The sequence below is a fragment of the Polypterus senegalus genome, chromosome 12, assembly GCF_016835505.1.
Source record: "Polypterus senegalus isolate Bchr_013 chromosome 12, ASM1683550v1, whole genome shotgun sequence".
NCBI lineage: Eukaryota > Metazoa > Chordata > Cladistia > Polypteriformes > Polypteridae > Polypterus > Polypterus senegalus.
In genome coordinates, this window is record NC_053165.1 from 5,360,267 (window position 1) to 5,381,692 (window position 21,426).

The window sequence follows — 21,426 nt, forward strand, 5'->3', positions numbered from 1 at the left end:
GTCAATAGGTAAAAAACATTTTTTTCAGTAACTTGTTAACACATAATCTAATTATTTCACTTAAGTATAATCCCCATCATTAACACACAATATTCGTTTACTGCATAGGATTTTAAACGTTCAGTCCATCTTGTCCTGGTTGAAGCAGCAGGGTGCTTCCAGACTGAAGGTCGCATTAACGCAATGATCGTCGCCCACTAGCTACCGCCGAATTGGACCGCTTCTTTAAAAACAGCCGATGTTATTAATGAGCCCAGAATGTGATGCAGTGGGCATCCTCCGCCGATTCTTGCGGCTGGCCTTTGTTTCTTGGAGCTCCTGTACCAGACTGCATGTTTTATTGACAATACACTTGTCACCCTCTTGCCAACACCCAGCTGAACCAATGGCTGAAAACATGGCGACTTCATTGATAACCAAATAATTGCACATGGTAGAGCAGCCACCCAGCCGGCTGGTTTGGTTCAAAGACTGAATCAAGCAGATCTCGGTTCGAAGCGCCACAATTGACCTTTTTGTCTTTTGCTGGACTGAACATTAAATGTCAAGGACAATACTGCCCACTTAGTAACACCACATTAGTCGTTTAATAATTTTAAAAAAATCAAATTTTTACTGTACATTAATTATTCATTTGGTGGTCCTTTGTTGGACTGCACATTAATTTCCAATGTGATTTCTCTAAAGACAAACCCCATTATTAGTGTGCACAGAACATAGTAACTGGGACTGTCCTGTTGTTTTTCACTCCCTTTGATATTAAGGATTTATTCCATCTTATCCAGCAGGTACAGCCAACTGCACGTCACACTGGGCACGTGACTTTCACTCACTTCTATTAAAAATTAATAAAAATAAAAAAAAGGCCAACTTCATTAATGCACAAATAATCGCAATAAAATACCTTTTTATTGTAATCCATTTGATTTCAAATCTTTAAAAGCACACGTCTTGTTGAGAATATGCGTCTTTACCCTTTTTTGTTGTGCTGGATATTCATTAAATAATATAACTGAGTTGCTAATATATCTAACACTAACTGAATAACTTCATTAATATGCACAGACTTCCACATTGTGTCCACTTCACTTCTGATTAACCCTTCGATCTCCTGGCGAGTGGAGTGCTCCATTATGGGACAGCAGGCCGCATCTCCCTTTCAGGGTCCCCCGCTTGCTGGCGGCCAATCTTATCACCTTTATTTCCTGGTGGTCCATTACCGAGTTACTCACCAATATGATAATATTAATTACAATAGTAATATGCATAGCATAAAAGGCAAATCTCTACTCCTACACGTTTTATTTTGGTCTTAAACAAACCTTTGTCAATGGCTATTAGCTAATTTAACATTTACCGAACTGATGTATCTGAAAAGGCACTTCTGTATTTGGCTAACTCGATGGAACCCACAAGCCCATTTTATATCAACAGATGTGGAGCAATGATCACATCGTGTCATGAGGAGGGAACGCAATTTCAGGAAACTATTGTGTACTGCTAATTGTTATTAAGAGGACCTTAAATGTATCAGAAATAATCAATAAAACAAATCTGTTTGTAATGGAATGCAAGACAACTGTGGTGGATTATTCAAGTTTGAGTAAACCCTGTGATTATGAATGGACCAACACGGTAAGAGCTCAATCAAAGCTCTTTGACGCATTTATGTCTCACGGTCGAGGTGTCCCGAGACTCGACTTGCTGAAATTTTCAAAATCGGTCAACATGTGAACAGAAGGGTAACGGGACACTTAAGTGACAAACATTACAAGAACAACTTGCATTTCACACTTCAACACCTCATTTACAACAAACATATCTGGACAAGAGCCATTATTTTAAAAAAAACACTAAATTTGAAAATTGTTAGATAAAGATTCTGAAGAAAAAATAAAATATATTTTAACAAAATAAAGCTGAGGGCAATGACTGGTCCCAAAGAATACTGATAAGATACCCGTGAGGCCACCGTCCTAATGCAGTCCATTCAAGATGCGTTCGGGATACAGCGTGTCCACATTCAAGGAGTTCTGATGGTCCTGAATATCATCTTCCCGAAGTCTGGCATTCTTCCGGATTTCATCGAGTGTGAACTCATGAAGAATTGAGCCGTTCTCAAAAACTGTGGTCAAGATGTCCTTGTTTGGAGGGAATAAAAATGTTTTAGCATACGGTATGATGCAATTCCATACAGTTAAGATTAACATAACATAATAACATTCTCAAGTGCAGGTTCATGAGCGGTAAGACCCATACTGGGTTCAGACTGGGATGGGCCACTCACGCACACATCTATCCACCCACACCAGAGGGGCACAGCCCTGCGAATCTGAATGTGAATGAAGACAAAGGGCTAAGGGGCCATTTGGCCAAGGAAGGCAAGGGGGTGCTTTCTCACCACAGGAAGTTTTTTTCAGGAAATGGAGTCTTTTAAGAATCTCGGGAAAATTTGTTGAATTCCTACCACTGCAACTTGGGCCATTTGTGGTTTTTGGTACTTTTTTTAGCTCCTATTCCAGTGTGTGTATTGAACAACCAGGAACTGGAGGTGTTAGGGGGTTCAGGCAATGAATTGTGCTGAATGGTGAACCACTGGTGCCATCTTATAAATCTGTTAGTAGTTTAGAGTGTTGCTGGTGAAGATGGAGTGCCACACTTGGCATTGCATCACTCTTCACAGCTGCCTCCATGTTGTGCCATGCACCCCCACTTGAAGCCCAAAGCACATCTAAGCAAAATTGACTTTGGGGACAGGGTAGATTGGGTGTTCCCCATGAACCCCCAAACACACCTCACTACACACTACATCACTCTTCTTTGCACGTCACATATTTTCCATAAAGTTTACAGTTCCTATTATGCAATGGGAACACAACACACAGAAGAGGCCAACAAGGGCCTACGACGTAAAGGAACTCATTGGTGCCTGAAAAGAAACTTTATGCGGTGGGAAAACTGCTGAAGACCGGGGGTTACCAGAGGTTTCTATCTTTCCAAACGTTGCCTTTCTCTGCTCCACTGCTGTAGCTTTTGTTAAAATAAACTCAGTTCAGATCAATTTGGTTTTATTTTTGCACAGCGCCCTTCACCGGGTGCAGGCTCGGGGTGACGTAACAAGTGCACAGGCAAAACAATCCCAGTCTCAGGTAAACACTAAGCTGTACAGGAAGACCCACACTGAGCGCCACTCCAAGGCCAGTGAGAGCCTTCAGCCCAACGACAGTTAACAACGAGCACGGCAGACACCGAATGCTGCAACAACCCCAGCGTCTGACCCACTGATGTGCTCAGCATGAAATAATTTAGTAAATAATCGGAAACTGGAAAAGCAGAATGAAAATCACAATAACAATGTAAGTCTAAAAAAGCAAGTAAAAAAAAAAAATAAAAAACACACCAAACCCGAGCTTCTCCCTCAAAATGCTCGGCACACTCTATCTAAAGTATTTCTACACAGACCCCAAAACATGGTAGAAAGCAGACCACCCCAGGACTGAGTCTGAGAGCTCGTCCACACCTGTAACATCGTACAACTCCTGGGGAGGGACCTTACTTCCATGGTCATTATTTCTTTATGTTCACCAAACTGAAGATGCCTTCCTTTACTGCGTTTTAATCTAATTTGTGTCTTCATGTTCACTGTGCCAGTTTGTCTCAACCTTTTTGGTGCTGTGGCCTACTTTTTCAATGGTCGAGTCTTCACAATCCACCTAGGGGATGGGGATTCCACCTTGGTCAACCGAGAGAGACCATCAGGGCGTTTTGTTTTCCATTTGGTGATTTGGGTACAAACATCAGAGCAGGGTGGGGGGGTACCCCCAGACCCCACCTTGGTGAACAGAGCACAATCATTAAATCCTGGGTTTTGAGATCGAGTACAATTGTAGGAGCAATGACCCACCACCACCCATGTGGGCAACCCAACACACTGCCATTATAAACATTCAAAACTCGCGATCCAGTGGTTGAGAAACTCTATGCTATGTGGTCCAAGGCTTGTGGACACCTGACCGTCACACAACATGAGCTTGTTCACTATCTGATTCCAAATCCATGCACATTAATTAATATGGAGTTGGCCAGCCCATAACAGCTTCCACTCATCTTTCCAAGAGACTTTAGAGTGTGTCTGTGGGAATTTGCTCTCATTCAGCCAAAAGAGCATTTGTGAGGTCAGGTACTAATGTTGGACAAGAAGACCTAGCGCCCAATCAGCGTTCCAATTAACTTCACAGGTATTCAATACAGTTGAGGTCAGGGTTCTGTTCAGGCCACTCAAGTTTCTCCATGATGTTATGGACCACAGCAACAGAGGAGAACCTTAAATAAACTGCTGCCACAAAGTTGGAGGCACATAGTTGTCTAAAATGTCTTTGCCTGCTGTGGCATTAACAGTACCCTTCACTGGAACCAAGGGGCAGAGCCCAAACCCTGACATTATCCCTCCTCCTCCTCCAAACTTTACAATAGGCATCATGCAGTTCAAAATGGAGCATTCTTCTGGTGCCCACCAAACCCATATTGGTCCCTGCCAGATAGTGAATCGCGGTTCATTACTCCAGAGAGTTCTTAGGCTCCTATTTCATGAAGCTCCTGATGCTCAGTTCTTGTGCTGATGTTGCCTGTAGAAGCAGTTTGGAGCCCTGTTGTGAGTGATGCCAGAGAGAAGAGGCCATTTGTATGCAATTCATCACTCGTCAGCCCCGCTCTGTGAGTTTGTGTGGTCCACCACTTCACAGGTGAGTGTTGTTGCTCCTTGACACTTCAACTTCACAATAATAACACCTCCATTTGACCAGGACAGATCTACAAGTGCAGAAACTTCACACCCTGATATGGGGCAAAGGGGGCATCCTATGACAGTGGCATGTTTAAAGTCACCGAGCTCTTCAGTACGACCCTTTGTACTGCCAGTGTTTGTCCACGGAGATTGCGTGGTGGTCTGCTAGATTTTATGCACATCAAACCCCTGAACCCAATCACTTGAAGGGGGTCCACATACTGTATGCAAATACTCTACGGTTTAACCAGTTCTGTTATTATGTTAAAGGTAGACACTTGTGCAAGCACCTTGAGCCTGCACTCAGTAAAGAGCCCTGAACAAAAGTAAACTGCACAGAATCGAACTTCAACATGGAGTGTCATTTAATAACGGTGAGTGACAAGACACCCACAATAATCTAACAATAATTGAACCACACCTCTTATTTCGATTTCTAATTAAGCAGCAGAAAATGGCATGTCAAAAAGGTAAGAAACCTGTAAATTCAGTTTCTAGATGTTTCATTAGTTGAATGCTACTGTACTGCCTGGGAGGCATGAGCTTCATTAATTTGCAAGATGAGCCCCCGTTGAACAAACAGTCCCAGTAACACTTGAGATCATCATCAAAACCTGCTTCAGGGCTCCGGACTAAATAGAATTCAACAACCATGAAGATAATTAAGTTACCTCCTCAGGCTTTCCGTTCCCCTTTTCTACCGTCTCCATGTATCCGTCGGAGTTTCTCCTCAAAGACAGTCGTCCTCTCTTGGAGCCTTTTGAAGGGTCAGTGACTGGCTGTTTATAAACATCCATCTGCAAAGGAAAAGATGAAAAAAAAGAAAGGTTGAAAGTAAGTAATGGCCTTCTTCATCTGTACGCTGTGAAAACACACATCGGCTCCCTTAGTGCACAAGACAGTGCACGGTGCGATTGGGGGCAGCGGAGGACAGTGCCTTTGTGTGCACAGGGAGTCGTATGTCTGTTTTCTTCCTACACTCTGGTAAAGCACTGCCAGGCTGCCCGTCTCCTCTGCCCAATGAACTATAAACCTCCGAGGACAACTACATGAACACAACTCAGGAAGATGAGAACACCGCTGGACACAGCTGCTCCAGTGTTTCCGGAGGCAATTCTTTGTTAAACCCTCCGAAAATCCACCTCTTTGATGTTTTCCCATTTGGGACGCCCAACTCTTCACTCATATTTTTTTTGTGCTTTCTTTCACAAAAATCAATCCTGAAGTGGCCGGCTCAATAAAAAACTTACTTTTGAATCACACCAAGTGCACACATTATGTGAAACGTGAACTCACTCCATGAACTAAACATTAATTGTCTCAACTTATGGGTCTGGGGGGGGGGATTTGTTCACTTTTTTTTTTTAATCTGATCTTTAGGAAGCACCAGACAAGAAGAGCCAGAGACTTGTGAAGCCACTCCAGTATTATCTTGGCTGTTTGCTTCAGGTCACTGAACCAACGCCCCAGTCAGTGGTGATGTGAACTCTGGTTTTCTTCAAGAACCTCCCTGTGTTTGGTTGCATTTGTCCTTCTCTCAGTTCTTTCCGGTCTCCTTGTACCCACAGCATGAAGTTGCCACTATCATGCTTCACCATGAGGATGGTACTATGCAGGTGAAGAGCAGTGCCTGGTCTTCTCCAGACACAGTGCTTGTGGTTCTGCCAAAACTGTTCTATTTTTGCCTCACCAGACCACAAAATCTTTTTTCTTTGCTCTCAGAGTCCTTTAAATGCAAGAGAAGCTTCTGCCTAACCATTCTACCATAAACGCTTAATCGATGGAACCCTGCCAAGATGGCTGTTTTTCCAACAGGTTCTCCCACCTCAGCAGAGGACTTCAGAAGCTCTGTTAAGGTGACTGCTGCATTCTCAGTCAAATCCCTCCTCAATGCCCTTCCTGCCAGGTTACTGTTTGGCCAGATGGCCAACTCTAGCCAGAGTCTTGGTGGTCCCAAACTTCCCCCATTTCACAATTATTGGGGCCACTGTGCTCCTGGGAACACTCCAAGCTTTAGAGATGGTTGTCCTGAGGTCTACAGAGAGTTGTTGGATGTCCTGGCTTGGTTTTTACACATACATTAAATATGAATATTGAGACCTTCTATGCACAGGTGAATGATGCCCAATCAACTCAGTTTGGCACTGGTAGGCTCTGATCAGGTTGTACAAACAAAACAAATGGGAGCCACCTGAGCACAATTTGGAGGGCCACAACAAAAGGTCTCAATACTTCTAGGAATGAGAGATTTCAGTTTTGGGTTTTCAATAAATTTACAAACCTTTCTGAAAACACATCTTCACTTCATCACAAAGGGCTACTGAGTGTACAGTGATAGACAAAAATGGCAAATTCTTCCATCTCAAATTAAACCTACAACACAGTAAAGTGGGCAGAAAGTGAAGGGGTCCGAATACTGTCTAAATGCACTGCTTATGCTGCATGTTATGAACACGTGTGTGTGTCTTTGCTGCTATTGGATTATTGTCAGCTGATGTGAGGAGGCATGCGGGAGAGAATTTCAGTGTATTGTGTACATGTGACTGAAAATACGAGACAGAGATGAGGGAAACTGTTAAAACCCTTTTGGCACAAATAGTATAATGCCCCTAATAAAAGAGTTAATTAAAAAAAATGTAAAAAAAAAAAAAATACAAGCATTAAAAATAGAAAATGCCAACTGCAAACTGTTGCCTGGAAGAGGCAAAACAAAAAATAAATAAACAAATCCCGAATTCTGAAAACAGACCCTTAAATGTGAGCTGACAGACAGTTGGAGAACAGACATTTAAACTAACTAATGCCTCAGCACCAGCACCACGTTTACTCGCCTCTTATAAAGGGACACTGGGGCTGGGATTCTGAGTGGGGCTGCAGCGTCAGGAGGGCCCACCCTCATAGGGCCAACACGCAAGGAGTGTAACAAACATCAGCTAACTGGAAATACATACGAAATACAGCACACAAAAATAAATACACAAAATAAATACTTAGAGAATAATAAAATCCAAAATGGGGAAAGACAAAATCAGCTTTAGAAACCTCATTTACAGAAAGAACAATAAAATGAAAAGTGAAAGGAAAAGACACTTGAGCCAAGGATGAAACAGGCTTGATATGAGCTCTCCAGCTTTGAATAGAATAAAATAAATCTTCATCCCAGCGTCATGTGAACCTTCCCTCCCCAGAAGTATATAGCACCTTGCAGGGCTACACAAAAGAACATGAAAGTAATTACAGTAAAAAAGATGGCCATGTTTAACAAAGGGAGAAGGCAGAAAAGGGAGCCAACGAACCCAGTTTAAGAACGTGGTGTGTAGGGGTCTTGTATGGAGCCCATGGCTCACTGCTGACTGAATTAATGTGGCGTCTGTGATTCCGTACTGATAAAGACAAGGAAGTCGAGCTAAAAGGACAACACCAGACAAAATGAAGACAAAGCAAAAACTAAAAATGAAGACAAAACAAGACTGAAAATCCTAGCTCATTAATCCGATGAACACACTTGTTGAGTTGAGTCATTTGTGGGTAATTAGAGAAAGATGTCTACCGTCGATATGCTGTGCATTTGCAGTGATGTTTTATTTGTAGGAGCTTCACTAAAATCAAACTACATGCCATTGCTATCATTACAGAAACATAATAAGCTGTAGGAACAACAGAAAGTAGCCAAAGCGTCAAATCAGTGACACTTCTGTGCCGGCTTTTACTCCGGTGAAAAGAGTTTGGTGCCTAGGAGAACTGAATCCTGGCTTGAATTGGGTGCCTAAGGGCTTGTTGAAGAATCACTGCATGAGGAAGTGGGAACATTCAGTTCTAGCTAACCAGAAAATCAAGTCGGACGATCCTTCTCGTTTTGGCCGCAGGCCAGTGTAATTTACATGGGACAAACCCAGGCCTGGGGTGGCTATAAAGCAAAAAGGGATATGAGGACATTCTCTAGTCAATCTAGAAATGGCAGCAAACCCCCCAACTAACTATCAAAGGCAGGCTGCAGCCTACACAGGTCCACAAATGACAAGTAGGATTAAAAAGTTCAAAATTAAAAAAATGCTTTGTGAAAGAGAAAAGTCTTAAAACCTTTGCCTTAATGAGGCAAATTCCACAAAGAATTTTTATAAATCAAGAAAATTTATTTAAATAAAATTGAAAAAAAAAAAAACAGAAAAAACAGCCAATACAAAATAAGGACAAATAGGATTTGCCTAAATATGAAATCCAGAAACCATAAACCCCAAAAATATCAAGAGACCAGAAAAATCAAAAGAAAGCAATACACTCAAATACTTGCAAAAATCTCCAAACAATGCTCAACGACAAGCTGAGGGGACCCATCTCATGAGGGGCCAATGTCACACGAAATGGGGGGGCAGAGAGGAGGGGTCAGTGAGGGTGGAGTCCCAGGGCAGGTAGAAACAGCAGGCAAAGTGTTTTTTGGGCTCTGTTCTTTCTCTGGATTCAAATACCAAAAATATCACTAGAATGTCAGTTTTATCATTTAAAAACGTAGATGGATTATGTCTTTTTCTTAATCCTGCAGCTGCTGAAACCTTCATATGTGCTTTGGGACCTCACGAATGAACTACTGCAATACACTTCCCCTCGGAGTGTCTAATCGTGCGTTGAATACACTGCAGCATGTCCAGAATTACCCACAATTCCTCACGGAACCGTCATTACTCCCATTCTTCAATCTGCATTGGCTCCCTGTGTCACGTTGAATACGTTACTTTTATTTTCATGATTTGGCTGCTGTGCATCTCCATAACCTTCTCTGTTGAGAGCTGCAGTCCTCTGAAGGTCAACTACTTTGTGTTCCTTCATCCCAGTGACACTCCGATGGTGACGGGACATTCTGTGCAGCGGGTCTAAGCCTATGGAATATCCATCCTCTACCCTGGCGGTCTTACAATTCGCTTCTAAAGACATTTCTAAAAACTCATCATTTTAGAACAGCATTCTCATAGTTTAAGAAGTATGTTGTTGTTTAATTTATATTTTATTAATAAATTGCTTGATAGTCATTTTCTTACGGATTTTTTCTTAATCTTTTATCAGTGTGATCATTTATTATTCATTAAGCACATTCTTTTTCAAATTGCTGTTTGTTTCAAGTGGTGACTTTGCTTTGCATTAATTGATATAAATTACAGTTTGGCCCATTGGTGATGAATAACTTATGAAATGAGCGGTGAAAGTGATGCCGCAACTAAAGGCAATTTTATAGTCAACAGATGGTAGCAAGCTAATTTAATTGTAACTGATGAGATTTTTTTTTTGTTCTTTTTCACAAATATTTCTTAAAAATGGACTAATGCCATCAGTAGCTCAAAAATGTTTATTACAAATTTTCACTTGACAAATTCAGAAGCTCATGACCAGGCCTATGGATAGGTTTGTGTCTTTAGGAAAAGAAAAGGAAAAAAAAAAACAATAAATTGTTATAAGCCAGAAACTCCTCAGATCTGAGCTACGTGAGGTGGAAATGCATTTCTATTTGACTAATGTAAAACCCTTGGCGGAGGATTCCTACGAGAGTCTGCTTTCACATACGATCAGTGAACCAGCACACTTTGATATTCTCCAAGTCACAGCAGGCTCCCTTCATGAAAGTGCCGCCGGCATTCCCACTGCGCACATTTTCAGCTGAATTGCTAAACAGTAGCGGGATATTAGCCAAAGGCGACTTTTCTAAACTTTGTTTCTCTGAATAAGTAGTAAAAAGGGCCGAGGGTGTGAAGCAGAGTGAAGGCATGCAACACAAACGTGTTAACTTTACTAGCATGGTGTGGAGGTGGGATGCGTACCTACATTTATTCAGTCCAGCCATCCGGTGCTGAGCAAGGCCTTTGTTTGCCTCCAAAAGAATTACAACTTTTCATGGCATGGATTCAGCATGGATTTTGATCCTTGCAGGAAGAAGTGCTGTCACAAAAGGGTTTCCCTCCTCCCTGGCTCAATCGTCTTTTCCTTTTATTTGTTGGTTTCACTGTCTTTTGAATATCATTTTGTTATTTACACTACTGAATATCTTCTACACATTCTTTCAGTTGGTACTTTATTATTTCTTAATGAATATTGTGTTATCCAACATAACCTAAACACAGTTTATAAATATGCGTTTACTAGTTCTTAGTGTTCCATGCCTAGCTGAACAGCGTCCCTCTGTCTACTTAATGAGCCCCTGAAAGCTCACTCTGACTGGACAGTAGGTGCTGGACAGAGCTGCATGGAGATATTTGGTCAAACACTTCGAAAAGATTTCTGCCGAGACACTTTTTAGAACAATTAGAACAATTAGAACAATCTAGACGAGAACAGGCCATTCAGCCCAACAAAGCTCGCCAGTCCTATCCACTTGCTTCCTCCAAGAAAACATCAAGTCGAGTTTTGAAAGTCCCTAACGTCTTACTGTCTACCACACTACTTGGTAACTTATTCCAAGTGTCTATCGTTCTTTGTGTAAAGAAAAACTTCCTAATGTTTGTGCGAAATTTACCCTTAACAAGTTTCCAACTGTGTCCCCGTGTTCTTGATGAGCTCATTTTAAAATACAAGTCTCGATCCACTGTACTAATTCCCTTCATAATTTTAAACACTTCAATCATGTCACCTCTTAATCTTCTTTTGCTTAAACTGTAAAGGCCCAGCTCTTTTAATCTTTCCTCATAATTCAACCCCTGTAGACCTGGAATCAGCCTAGTCGCTCTTCTCTGGACCTTTTCTAGTGCTGCTATGTCCTTTTTGTAGCCTGGAGACCAAAACTGCACACAGTACTCAAGATGAGGCCTCACCAGTGCATTATAAAGGTTGAGCATAACCTCCTTGGACTTGTACTCCACAGATCGTGCTATATAACCTAACATTCTGTTAGCCTTCTTAATGGCTTCTGAACACTGTTTGGAAGTTGATAGCTTGGAGTCCACTATGACTCCTAAATCCTTCTCATAAGGTGTACTCTCGATTTTTCGACCGCCCATTGTGTATTCAAACCTAATATTTTTACTTCCTATGTGTAATACTTTACATTTACTGACATTAAATTTCATCTGCCACAAATCTGCCCAAGCCTGTATGCTATCCAAGTCCTTCTGTAATGATATAACGGATTCCAAATTATCTGCTAATCCACCTATCTTGGTATCATCTGCAAACTTAACCAGCTTGTTACTTATATTCCTATCTAAATCATTTATATATATTAAAAATAGCAGCGGCCCTAGCACTGACCCCTGTGGAACACCACTCTTAACATCAGCCAGTTCTGATGAGGTTCCTCGCACCATCACCCTCTGCTTCCTGTGTCTGAGCCAATTCTGCACCCATCTAAAAACATCACCCTGAATTCCCACTTCTTTTAACTTGATGCCCAACCTCTCATGTGGCACCTTATCAAATGCTTTCTGAAAGTCCAGATAAATAATATCATAAGCTCCACTTTGATCGTATCCTTTTGTTGCCTCCTCATAGAATTCCAACATGTTAGTAAAACACGACCTCCCCTTCTGAACCCATGCTGACTGTTCAGAATAACTCCTGTCCTTGTCATGTGTTGCTCAATCTTATCCTTAATAATTCCTTCCATTAATTTTCCTGTGATGCTTGTTAAGCTTACTGGCCTATAGTTGCTTGGATCTGCCCTGTCACCCTTTTTATATAATGGGATGATATTTGCCATTTTCCAGTCCTTTGGAATCTCTCCAGTGCACAGTGACTTCCTAAAAATATGTGTCAAGGGTTTATATATGTACTCACTAGCCTCCTTAAGAACACGAGGATAAATATTATCTGGGCCTGGTGATTTGTTTGATTTCATCTTATTTAATCTGAGCAGCACTTCTCCCTCTACAATTTCCAAATCCCTCAGTACCTCCTTAGTAGTTGTGTTTACCTCTGGCAGGTTATCCACTTGCTCACTTGTAAACACCTCAGAAAAATGTAAGTTTAGGGCATCTGCTATTTCATTGTCTGTATCTTTTAATTCCCTTTACTATTCCTGATGAACTTGACCTCCTCCTTAACTGTTCTTTTACTACTAAAATACTGAAAGAATCTCTTGGGGTCTTCTTTGCCTTATCTGCTATATTCCTCTCCAACTGTCTTTTAGCCTCTCTGATATCCTTCTTAATGGTTGCCCTCATGTTCTCATACGCTACGGTTCTCTTTGCAGTCATTAGTCTTATATGCCTTATACAGCAGTTTTTCCTTTGCAACTTCTTTTTAAATCTTTATTAATCCATCGTGGAGATTTTTTTAGTTTCCTATTACTTCCAAATTTAGGTATGTATCTGTCCTGCATTACATGTAAAACATTTTTAAACCTGTTCCACTGCTCCTCGACTGTCTCCACATTTAAAAGCTTATCCCAGTCTATCCTACTTAGACTTTGTGCATCTGCTCAAAATTAGCCCTACTAAAGTTCAACTTAACAATTTTAGTCTTTGCATCTGTACTCTTACAAAATACTGAGAATTGTATTACATTATGGTCACTTGACCCTAGTGGTTCAATCACCTCTACACCCTCAATTCTATCCTGATTATTACAGAATACTAAATCCAGATAGGCTTCACCCCTTGTTGGTGCTTTAACATGCTGTGTTAAAAACAGTCGCGATTACTTCTAAAACTCCTGCTCTTGTGCTCCTCCATCTGTAAGGTTATCCCAGTTAATATTTGGATAATTAAAGTCCCCATGACTATAATATCCCCTGTAAACTTGCCTTTTGATATTACTAAAAGATGTGTGTTGAAATTACTGTCTGAATTGGGTGGTCTATAACACACTCCTAAAATGAGACCTTTTTCCCTAATATTTTCCAGGCGAAGCCACATGTCCTCACTAAGATGGGGCTCATCATCCAACTGAAGATGACTTACATTTAATTCCTGTTTGGCATAAACAGCAACCCCACCTCCTTTTCTGTTCTGTCTATCCTTCCTAAAAAATGTGTATCCCTCTATGTTACACTCATCCCCATCTTTGTTATTTAGCCAGGTTTCCGTTATTGCTATAATATCATAATTGTGCTCTGCTACATACAACTCCAACTCACTTACCTTATTTTTGATACTTCTAGCATTAAGGCAAGCTATTTTTAATGTGTTAATCCTTCTATCTTTACGTGTTTGCTTAAAATTTACATTACTATGCATTTTTATTTCTACACCATTGTTTGTTCTTCCATGTATAGATCTAAATCTGGCCTGTCCTAAACTCCCTGCCCCCCCATTCCCTAGTTTAAACAATCCTCGACTAGCCTACACATACGCCTCCCCAATACATTGGTGCCCCTCCAGTTCAGATGTAACCCGTCACGGCGGAACAGGTCCCATCTGTTCCAAAAGGAGTCCCAATGCCCCATAAACCTATACCCTTCTACCCTGCACCAAGATTTGAGCCACGCTTACCAAGCTTGTTTCTTGGACTTTTGGGTACTCAATACTGGATTACTAACTACTTGCTTTGTGATTCTCTGGTTTACAACCTTTTCGACTCACTAAACGTTTTATTGTTCCCCAGACTCTGGACTTGACTTTTATTATTTTTGAGTTGGTTCTTTAAGACAAATGGTTGCATTGAGTATTGAAACCCCATGGAACAAAGAACAAGTGCAAAAGTAGTGCCTGCCCGGTCACTGTATGTGTGGACTTGGCATGTTCTGGCCGTGTCTTCCCTGGTATTTCTCTTGGTACTCCAGTTTTCCTCCCACATCTGAATAATGTCCAAGTTTGGTTAATTGATATGTAAATAGTCCCTGAAATACACTGCGCCTTGTCCAGGGATGATAAGTTAGCTGCTGGTTTATTGTGACTCTGGTCTGGTTAAGCAGATTAAAAAAAAATAATGAATGAGTTGTCTTGCATTATCCCATTATAAGATTCAGGATTTGTCCCTACTTGGTTAAGGTTCAAGTCTTCACAACCCTCTAATGGACAATGCAGGTCCATATCCCAAAGATGTCCACGTCAGGTTAATCAGCGATTCACAATTGGCCCGATGTGTCCATGAGTGGGTCCTGAAATGGACTGCCATCCCAACTGGGAGGTTTGGCTCCTGCCCTGTTCTCAGTGCTGCCCATTGTGACCCTGAACTGGACTGAGTGTGTCTGAGTTTTTCGGTTACGTTGCGTTTCACTTTAGAATGAGTTCAAGTAGAAATATAACATCAGCTTAGGTTTCAGTGGACAAAGGAGTGAGACGGAGTGAATGGTCTGCTCTGGAATTCACATCAGGCCCTTCACACAAAGTTGATCCCGGGGTAGTTGGCACACACCAATAAAAGTTTTCTGACAAAAGTATTTTATGACTTAGATCAAATGTGTCCAGCATTGTTTCCTTGTCATTTTTCTGTTTAATAGTCATCCTAAAAGTTCTTTTACAGTTTCTCTTGGGAAATAAATTCATATGTTTCTCTGGTGGAAATAAATGGCTCCTCCACACTGGCTTTAAATCAGTTTGCAGCCGAGGTCGCTTTCCTAAGCAGTGCTTCAGCTAAGAGGCACAACGCCGTAAACCTTCCATTGAGGACATCTCATGGTTTTTTCACCAATTTAAATAGAGGGCTTCTCAAAGAGAAATCTCCCCCTCTATATAAATATACTGTAGTTAAAAATGTCTGCCTGCATGTCTGGGCATCGCTTGAAATGGCTCAGATGATTTCCATGAGACTCGGTATGTATATTCTTTCGTGAACTAGGAGTCCCAAAGCACATAAATCCCGGGGAGATCCAATAATTGCCCACTAGAGGGGGGTATACTGCCAAAACCCATCTAGATACAAAAGGAATCTGTATAAAATTAAAAGGTTTATTCTTAATGAAAATGATCAGACATACCATGAAGCTGCACTGAGCACAAAGAATTAAAGGAATTGCCCAAAGCAATGAGGCAATCACAAGCAAACAAAGACCCAAAACAGAATCCAAGCCATGGTCAAAAATAGAGTATGGGTTCAAAACCCAGGCAACCAGAAAGCACAAGAAAAGGCACAAAGAAAACCCATCACCACCCCTGGAACATTTGAAATGAAGTGCCAGGAACTGTGGGAGATTTACAGGGCAGTTCCTAGTAGAGGTGACTGGCAGGTGGCCCCTGGAGGTCTGAGGGCATGGCTGGCATGTGGGCGGTGTCTCAAACAAAAAGAAATCACAAGGGGTCTGGTTCAGCCCGCGACAGGGAAAAATCTGTAGGAGCGCGTCGACATTTTGTGTAAAAAGGAGACCCTGAAACTACTACTAAAGTGAAGCTTTACCTTGACATTCTGTGCCAATAAACAGTTAAGTAACAACAAACACGCTGTACTAAAACTGGCTACAAGAAAATCAACCTTATCCTTTATTTAATTAGTTTATATTTCACTATCTAATTAATAACCTCTACTCAAACAAGACATAATGTGGTTGAGTTGTTTACTTCCTCTAACATTCACCTTCTTCAACAGATTTTCAGATGTTCAACAGAACGTGCTAATAAATGTTAATGCAAGATAAACGTGTTATAATAAAGAAGCTTAATTGACTCCAGCCACCCGAGACTGTCATTTGGATTAGATAGGCTTGACAATGTTGTGTCACATTTAAAAAACATTTAAATTCCTCCTTTGTACCCCCTGTGACTGTGAACCAGATTATGCAGGTTTGAAAATATTGTTATGGATGGGTACATCTAAACTAGAAAACTACCACTGACACGGGTAAAAATGAAATCCACCAAATTATGAAACCTTCAGTCTGAAAGTGTGTATAATACACTGAGATTGTTTTCAGAGTTGTCCAGTATAATGCTGTCCCACTAGAGGGAGCTCTGATCACCTTTATTTGCAGGCTCATCCACTGGGAAGATGGCGTCACACCGACTGCAGCCAATCATTAGTGACCAACTGCAAAGGGCAACTTTAAAGACCAGCTCGGTACTTTGTAATCAGGCCTGTGAATGGACTGAAACACCCAAGTCAACTACTAGAAGGCGTAAGATATGAAACATTCTGGGTGAAGGGTGAAAATTGGGCTGTTTAATCCCATATTGGCATGGTGGCACAGTGGTGTTAGCGCCTCTGCCTCACAGATCTCATGTCATAGGTTCCAATTCTGTGCCTTCTCCTGGCTTAAGTTTATTTTTTGGTTTTTCCATCTTCTACGTTATGAAGCTGTATATGATGATTATGATCTCCCAGTATGCTTTCAATATTGGTTATGTATTAGTTATTTTGTAAATATATAAAGTCGAGGCCAAAAGTTTCCCTCCACCTTGGCTAAAGATTTACAAACTTGGTGTTTCACGATTCATTACATGTCATGTTGCTGAAATAGTAATGTTACAATAATAACTAACAGACAAGATTTATTTTAGCCTTTATTTACTACATCAGATTTTTCAGAGGCTCAAAAGCCTCCACCCACTTTGTTAGTATTTGGTTTCATTGCCTTTTAATTGCTTAACTTGAATTAATCCCTTAGGGTCGCCTTCCACAAGCTCCTCGTAAATAATACTTTGTACAAATAACAATACACTCAAACTGATTACACCGCGTGGTATTTTTCAAAAAACTCTTAGATTTCTGAATATCCAAGCCATTCGTTGGCATGTCAAGCACATGCGCAATGAAAAGTCAAAAGGCAGAGTGTGCAACAGAGCAGACTGAAGCACTAAAAAGCAATTATTGAATTTTGTAGCAGATGGTGAGTCACTCATGCCTAGGATACGGTAGTAAAAGAACTGAGGACAATGTTTATGAGCGAGTAAACTCACCGACACTCATGGAGGCCAATCGATCCGTAAATTCATGGGGAGAACGTGCAAACTCCATTCAGCACCTGGCACTGAGGCAGGAGTGACAGCTCTGCACTACCACTCTGCTTGTATTACAACAACAGTACAAAACCTGAAAATAGTTAAATGTATGCCTGTAAAATCTTTTCAGTTCTTGTCACTTGTTTTCAGGCTGCGCAAATGCTCATTTCTGCTCTCGCTAGACCAGCAAAACAAACATGTGTGCATATTAGCGTAGCAGCACCAGACAGTACCTTTGCAAAATCACAAAATAAATTTCTATATAAAGGACGAATCATCAAGGTTGGCTTTTTTCAGTGATTATCTACAAAAAAGAGACAAACATTCACGTCTGGGCATCACCATTTAATGTCAATAACGTTCCTTGGAGATGATTGTTGAGGAGAGTCCACACCTCTTGCCCTATAAAGCTGCCATGGAGGAAGATGAGCAGTGAGCCGGTCTCCTTTTAAAATGGCTGAATTCCAGAACAATGTTTTGCTTTTTTTTTTCCTTCTTAAAATGATGGTTACGCCGTTTTACAATATGTGTGCAATCTCAAGACATGGATCAATTCTCAGTGATACTTTCAGCTTGAAAAAAGGACGTATTCAGTACATCTTATGGTTTTCTCTCATGCTGAGACCCCACTACCCATTAGCTCCATTATAAAAATGCAACAACAGCATAGTTTTGTTTTTAATTTATAAAACAGGCTTCACTTCACACCAAAATTTAATGCGGCAAATGATTGCGAAGAAATAAATCGGACTTAAAAAATACCTCAAGTATCTCAAGGCAGGCGGAAGTTGATCACTCAGGTGAACTCTGGTGATGTAAGCAAAGCTGAACTTAAAGCAACGACAGAAGAGGGCTGCAGTTAGAAACCTAAAAACTCTCAACCAAATAGGATTTTTTTTTTTTAAGGTAAAGATCAAACAGGCCTCATAACCAATAGGGAGTGCTGGCAGATCTCCAATTTAAATGTTCACATTTGCTTGTACGCACGGCAAATTTGTGCACTACTCTCATTTTTAATAAATATTAAATAATATTTTAGCAAAAAAAAGCATAGCAGTTTGGATGTTGTGAACTTACATCTGGACAACTGACATGTGATTACATAACCTGAGTAACTTGAGATTTTGAAAATTTTTTTCATGGATGTTTTAATATTGTTAGCTATGGCTCTTACTAAAACCTCTTTTATTGTAAGCTTTGTGATCTGCGTTCTCCATGAAAATATGAGTTTAATATTTTTTCTCAGCCGTCAATGCAACCACCACAGTGTAAGTAACAGCTAAATGATCATTTTTGTGTTGTGTATTAATTTAATGAAAGTTTAGCGAGTCCTGGCGTCATCATGTGCATGCAAGGAAATGATCCTGGACAGCGTTCCATTCTCTCGTACATCAGCTCTCACTTGAAATAACACTGACCACAGAAAAACTCACAATTAAACATAATCTACAAATCTAAAGTAGGCCATAGATGCTAGCCACATGAAAAAAAACACGAGCACCGGTGAAACAGCATCCAACGTACACGGCTGCCTCATACATGTGCCACAGCAGCTAGCCCAAAAATGTCAACTTTATCATGAAGCCTTTCTCCAAAAAGTAATCCATTTTTAAAGCTATACGTAACACCAAGGTCACAGCAGCCATTCCAATGGGTAACATTAGGTTATAGTCATTGAAACGGGGAAAAAAAAAATCAACAAATGCCTTCCCAATACAAAAAGAAAAAGGTAAATGTACAAAAGAAGTGAGAGGGCCAGGCAGACAGAGCCGCTTACTTACCCCTTTCCCTTCTGTTTCCACATAGCTACATTTGAAGGCACAGTTGAGGGTGTCCCGATTGATCTTCTGTAGAAGGGCACTGCCACAGCCAAAGTTGACATTTTCTGCACTCCACCCTTCACTTTTAAGCTTCTTCAGAATCTGAAAACATAAGAAGTGTGGATGGTTATCGACTGGCGACTGCAGAAAACGGCAGGAGTCTGAAATAAAGATGGAATCGGGGTCAAAGCAGTGTAAACTTGCCAAAAATCTCGGTCTCTCTCTATTTTATATTTCTATGTTGCATAGTTTACTGTCAAATAATTCAAAGAGTACGCAACATGTGTTTCGCACTAATTCTGGGCTCATCAGGCGTACACACTCGCTGCACCCCCTCTCAGGAATTGAATCTCGGACGTCTGCGTCAGACGCAAAGCCTCTTTACGCTGCTCCACGGCGTGTGGTTCGTGTATTTGACAGCATGTAGATCGCGGTAATTACATTCATGGCATTCATAGTCTGAATCACAATCTGATTGTATGGGTGGTTACCCTACCAAGTAATGCTTGTGGTTGGTCTGCAAGTCGGCAAAGATCCGCCACTGTGCCCTCTTTCAGTTGCGAGAAGCAGATCATAGAATGGTTCGATTACCGAGAGGGGGTGCAGCGAGTGTGTACGCCTGATGAGCCCAGAATTAGGGCGAAACACGCATCATGTATTCTTTGCATTATTTGACAGGAAACTATTCAACCATTCTGTGATCTACTTCTCGCAACTGAAAGAGGGCATCGTGGCGGATGTTTGCCGACTTGCAGACCAACCACAAGCGTTATTTGGTAGGTAACCACCCATACAATCAGACTGTAATTCAGACTATGAATGCCATGACTATATATATATGTGATCTGCCATGGGTGAGCTCTGTAATGCTACGTCAGGCTCCAGCCCCTCGCTGCTCTAAACTGCATTAATTGTGTTCTGAGAATTTACACACATGCTAAATGAGATTCTTCTGACTGATCATTTTAACCAAAAACACCAAAAAAAAATCAGTGTTAAGCATTTTAGGAAAAAAATGTTGTAAAAATATGAAAAAGTACCTTCTCAATGGAGTTAATGTCTATGCCATCTCCTTGAATGATTCGTATATAAGATGGAAGCAGTTTGTAGCCAACTGAATTGACTGTACTTCCAAAGGCATCTTCTAAAATGTTTAACACCTAAAAAGGGAAAAGACAGTTTACTTAAAGATTAAAAAAAAATCTCAATCTTTACACATTTTATAGGGGTAGTATTTTAGAACTTTTCATTAAATTTTATCTTTCCAGCTTGTGCTTTGTTTGACACTTTTGTTCACAACCCTGAGCTCCCTGTAGTTATGATAAAAAAGTGAAGTCTTCCTGTGCGGATGACACATGACAGAATCGTGAGTGAACGATGCCTTGTTCTTAGGTAATGAAATCAGTTCACAAATCAAATGAGTGAGAATCATGAGACTCGTTCTCAGGTAATGATTCAATTTGACCTTGAAAGAATCAGCAAATGACACGTGCATTCTATAAGCCATAAAAAATGCACATTACTGTAAAGGTGAAAGCATTAGAAATGTTTTAGAAACCAGAATAACAAGTTTACAAGGTTTCATTTAGTTTCACTACTTTGTTGAATGTATAAAGGGTAAGTCAAATGAATATGAATCAGACAGGTAGAACTTGTACTTGCACTTCAGACATCTACCTGCGAAACAAGAGACTCTCCGCATGTGGTACGGCACTCCTGTTGAGCTCCACTGAATCATAAGTTTGCACTCAAAATAAATGACTGTGTCTCACTGATGACAGTCCGTTTAAAAAGACTGAATAGTCTGCGAGTCACCCATTAATACGCTACATGTCACACCAGCAGTTTATTTGCACAGAATGTTACGGTGGAGCGCCTAAGGCACTGGACTTTTATAGGTGAAGACTGTCCGTTCAATCCCCAAGGCAAGGAAGTTTTCAAGCACTTAATGCAGGGTGGGTAATTCTGGTCCTGCAGACTTTTTCCCCCTCAGACCAAAGTTTACATTTAAAATTTATCTTCATTGACCTTC

General features: G+C 40.8%; 1 protein-coding gene across 1 annotated transcript in view; it reads right to left on the reverse strand.

Moving 5' to 3' along the window:
- Positions 1 to 887: 887 nt before the first annotated feature.
- nampt2 (nicotinamide phosphoribosyltransferase 2) overlaps positions 888 to 21,426 on the reverse strand; it is a 57,304-nt gene continuing 36,765 nt past the window's right edge. The window contains exons 8-11 of the mRNA XM_039770579.1: positions 20,435 to 20,554; positions 19,356 to 19,496; positions 5,455 to 5,580; positions 888 to 2,141 (exon numbers count right to left, since the gene is read on the reverse strand). Of these exons, the coding sequence (XP_039626513.1) occupies positions 1,977 to 2,141; positions 5,455 to 5,580; positions 19,356 to 19,496; positions 20,435 to 20,554 (552 nt within the window). The 3' untranslated portion in view covers positions 888 to 1,976. The remainder of the gene's footprint in view (positions 2,142 to 5,454; positions 5,581 to 19,355; positions 19,497 to 20,434; positions 20,555 to 21,426) is intronic.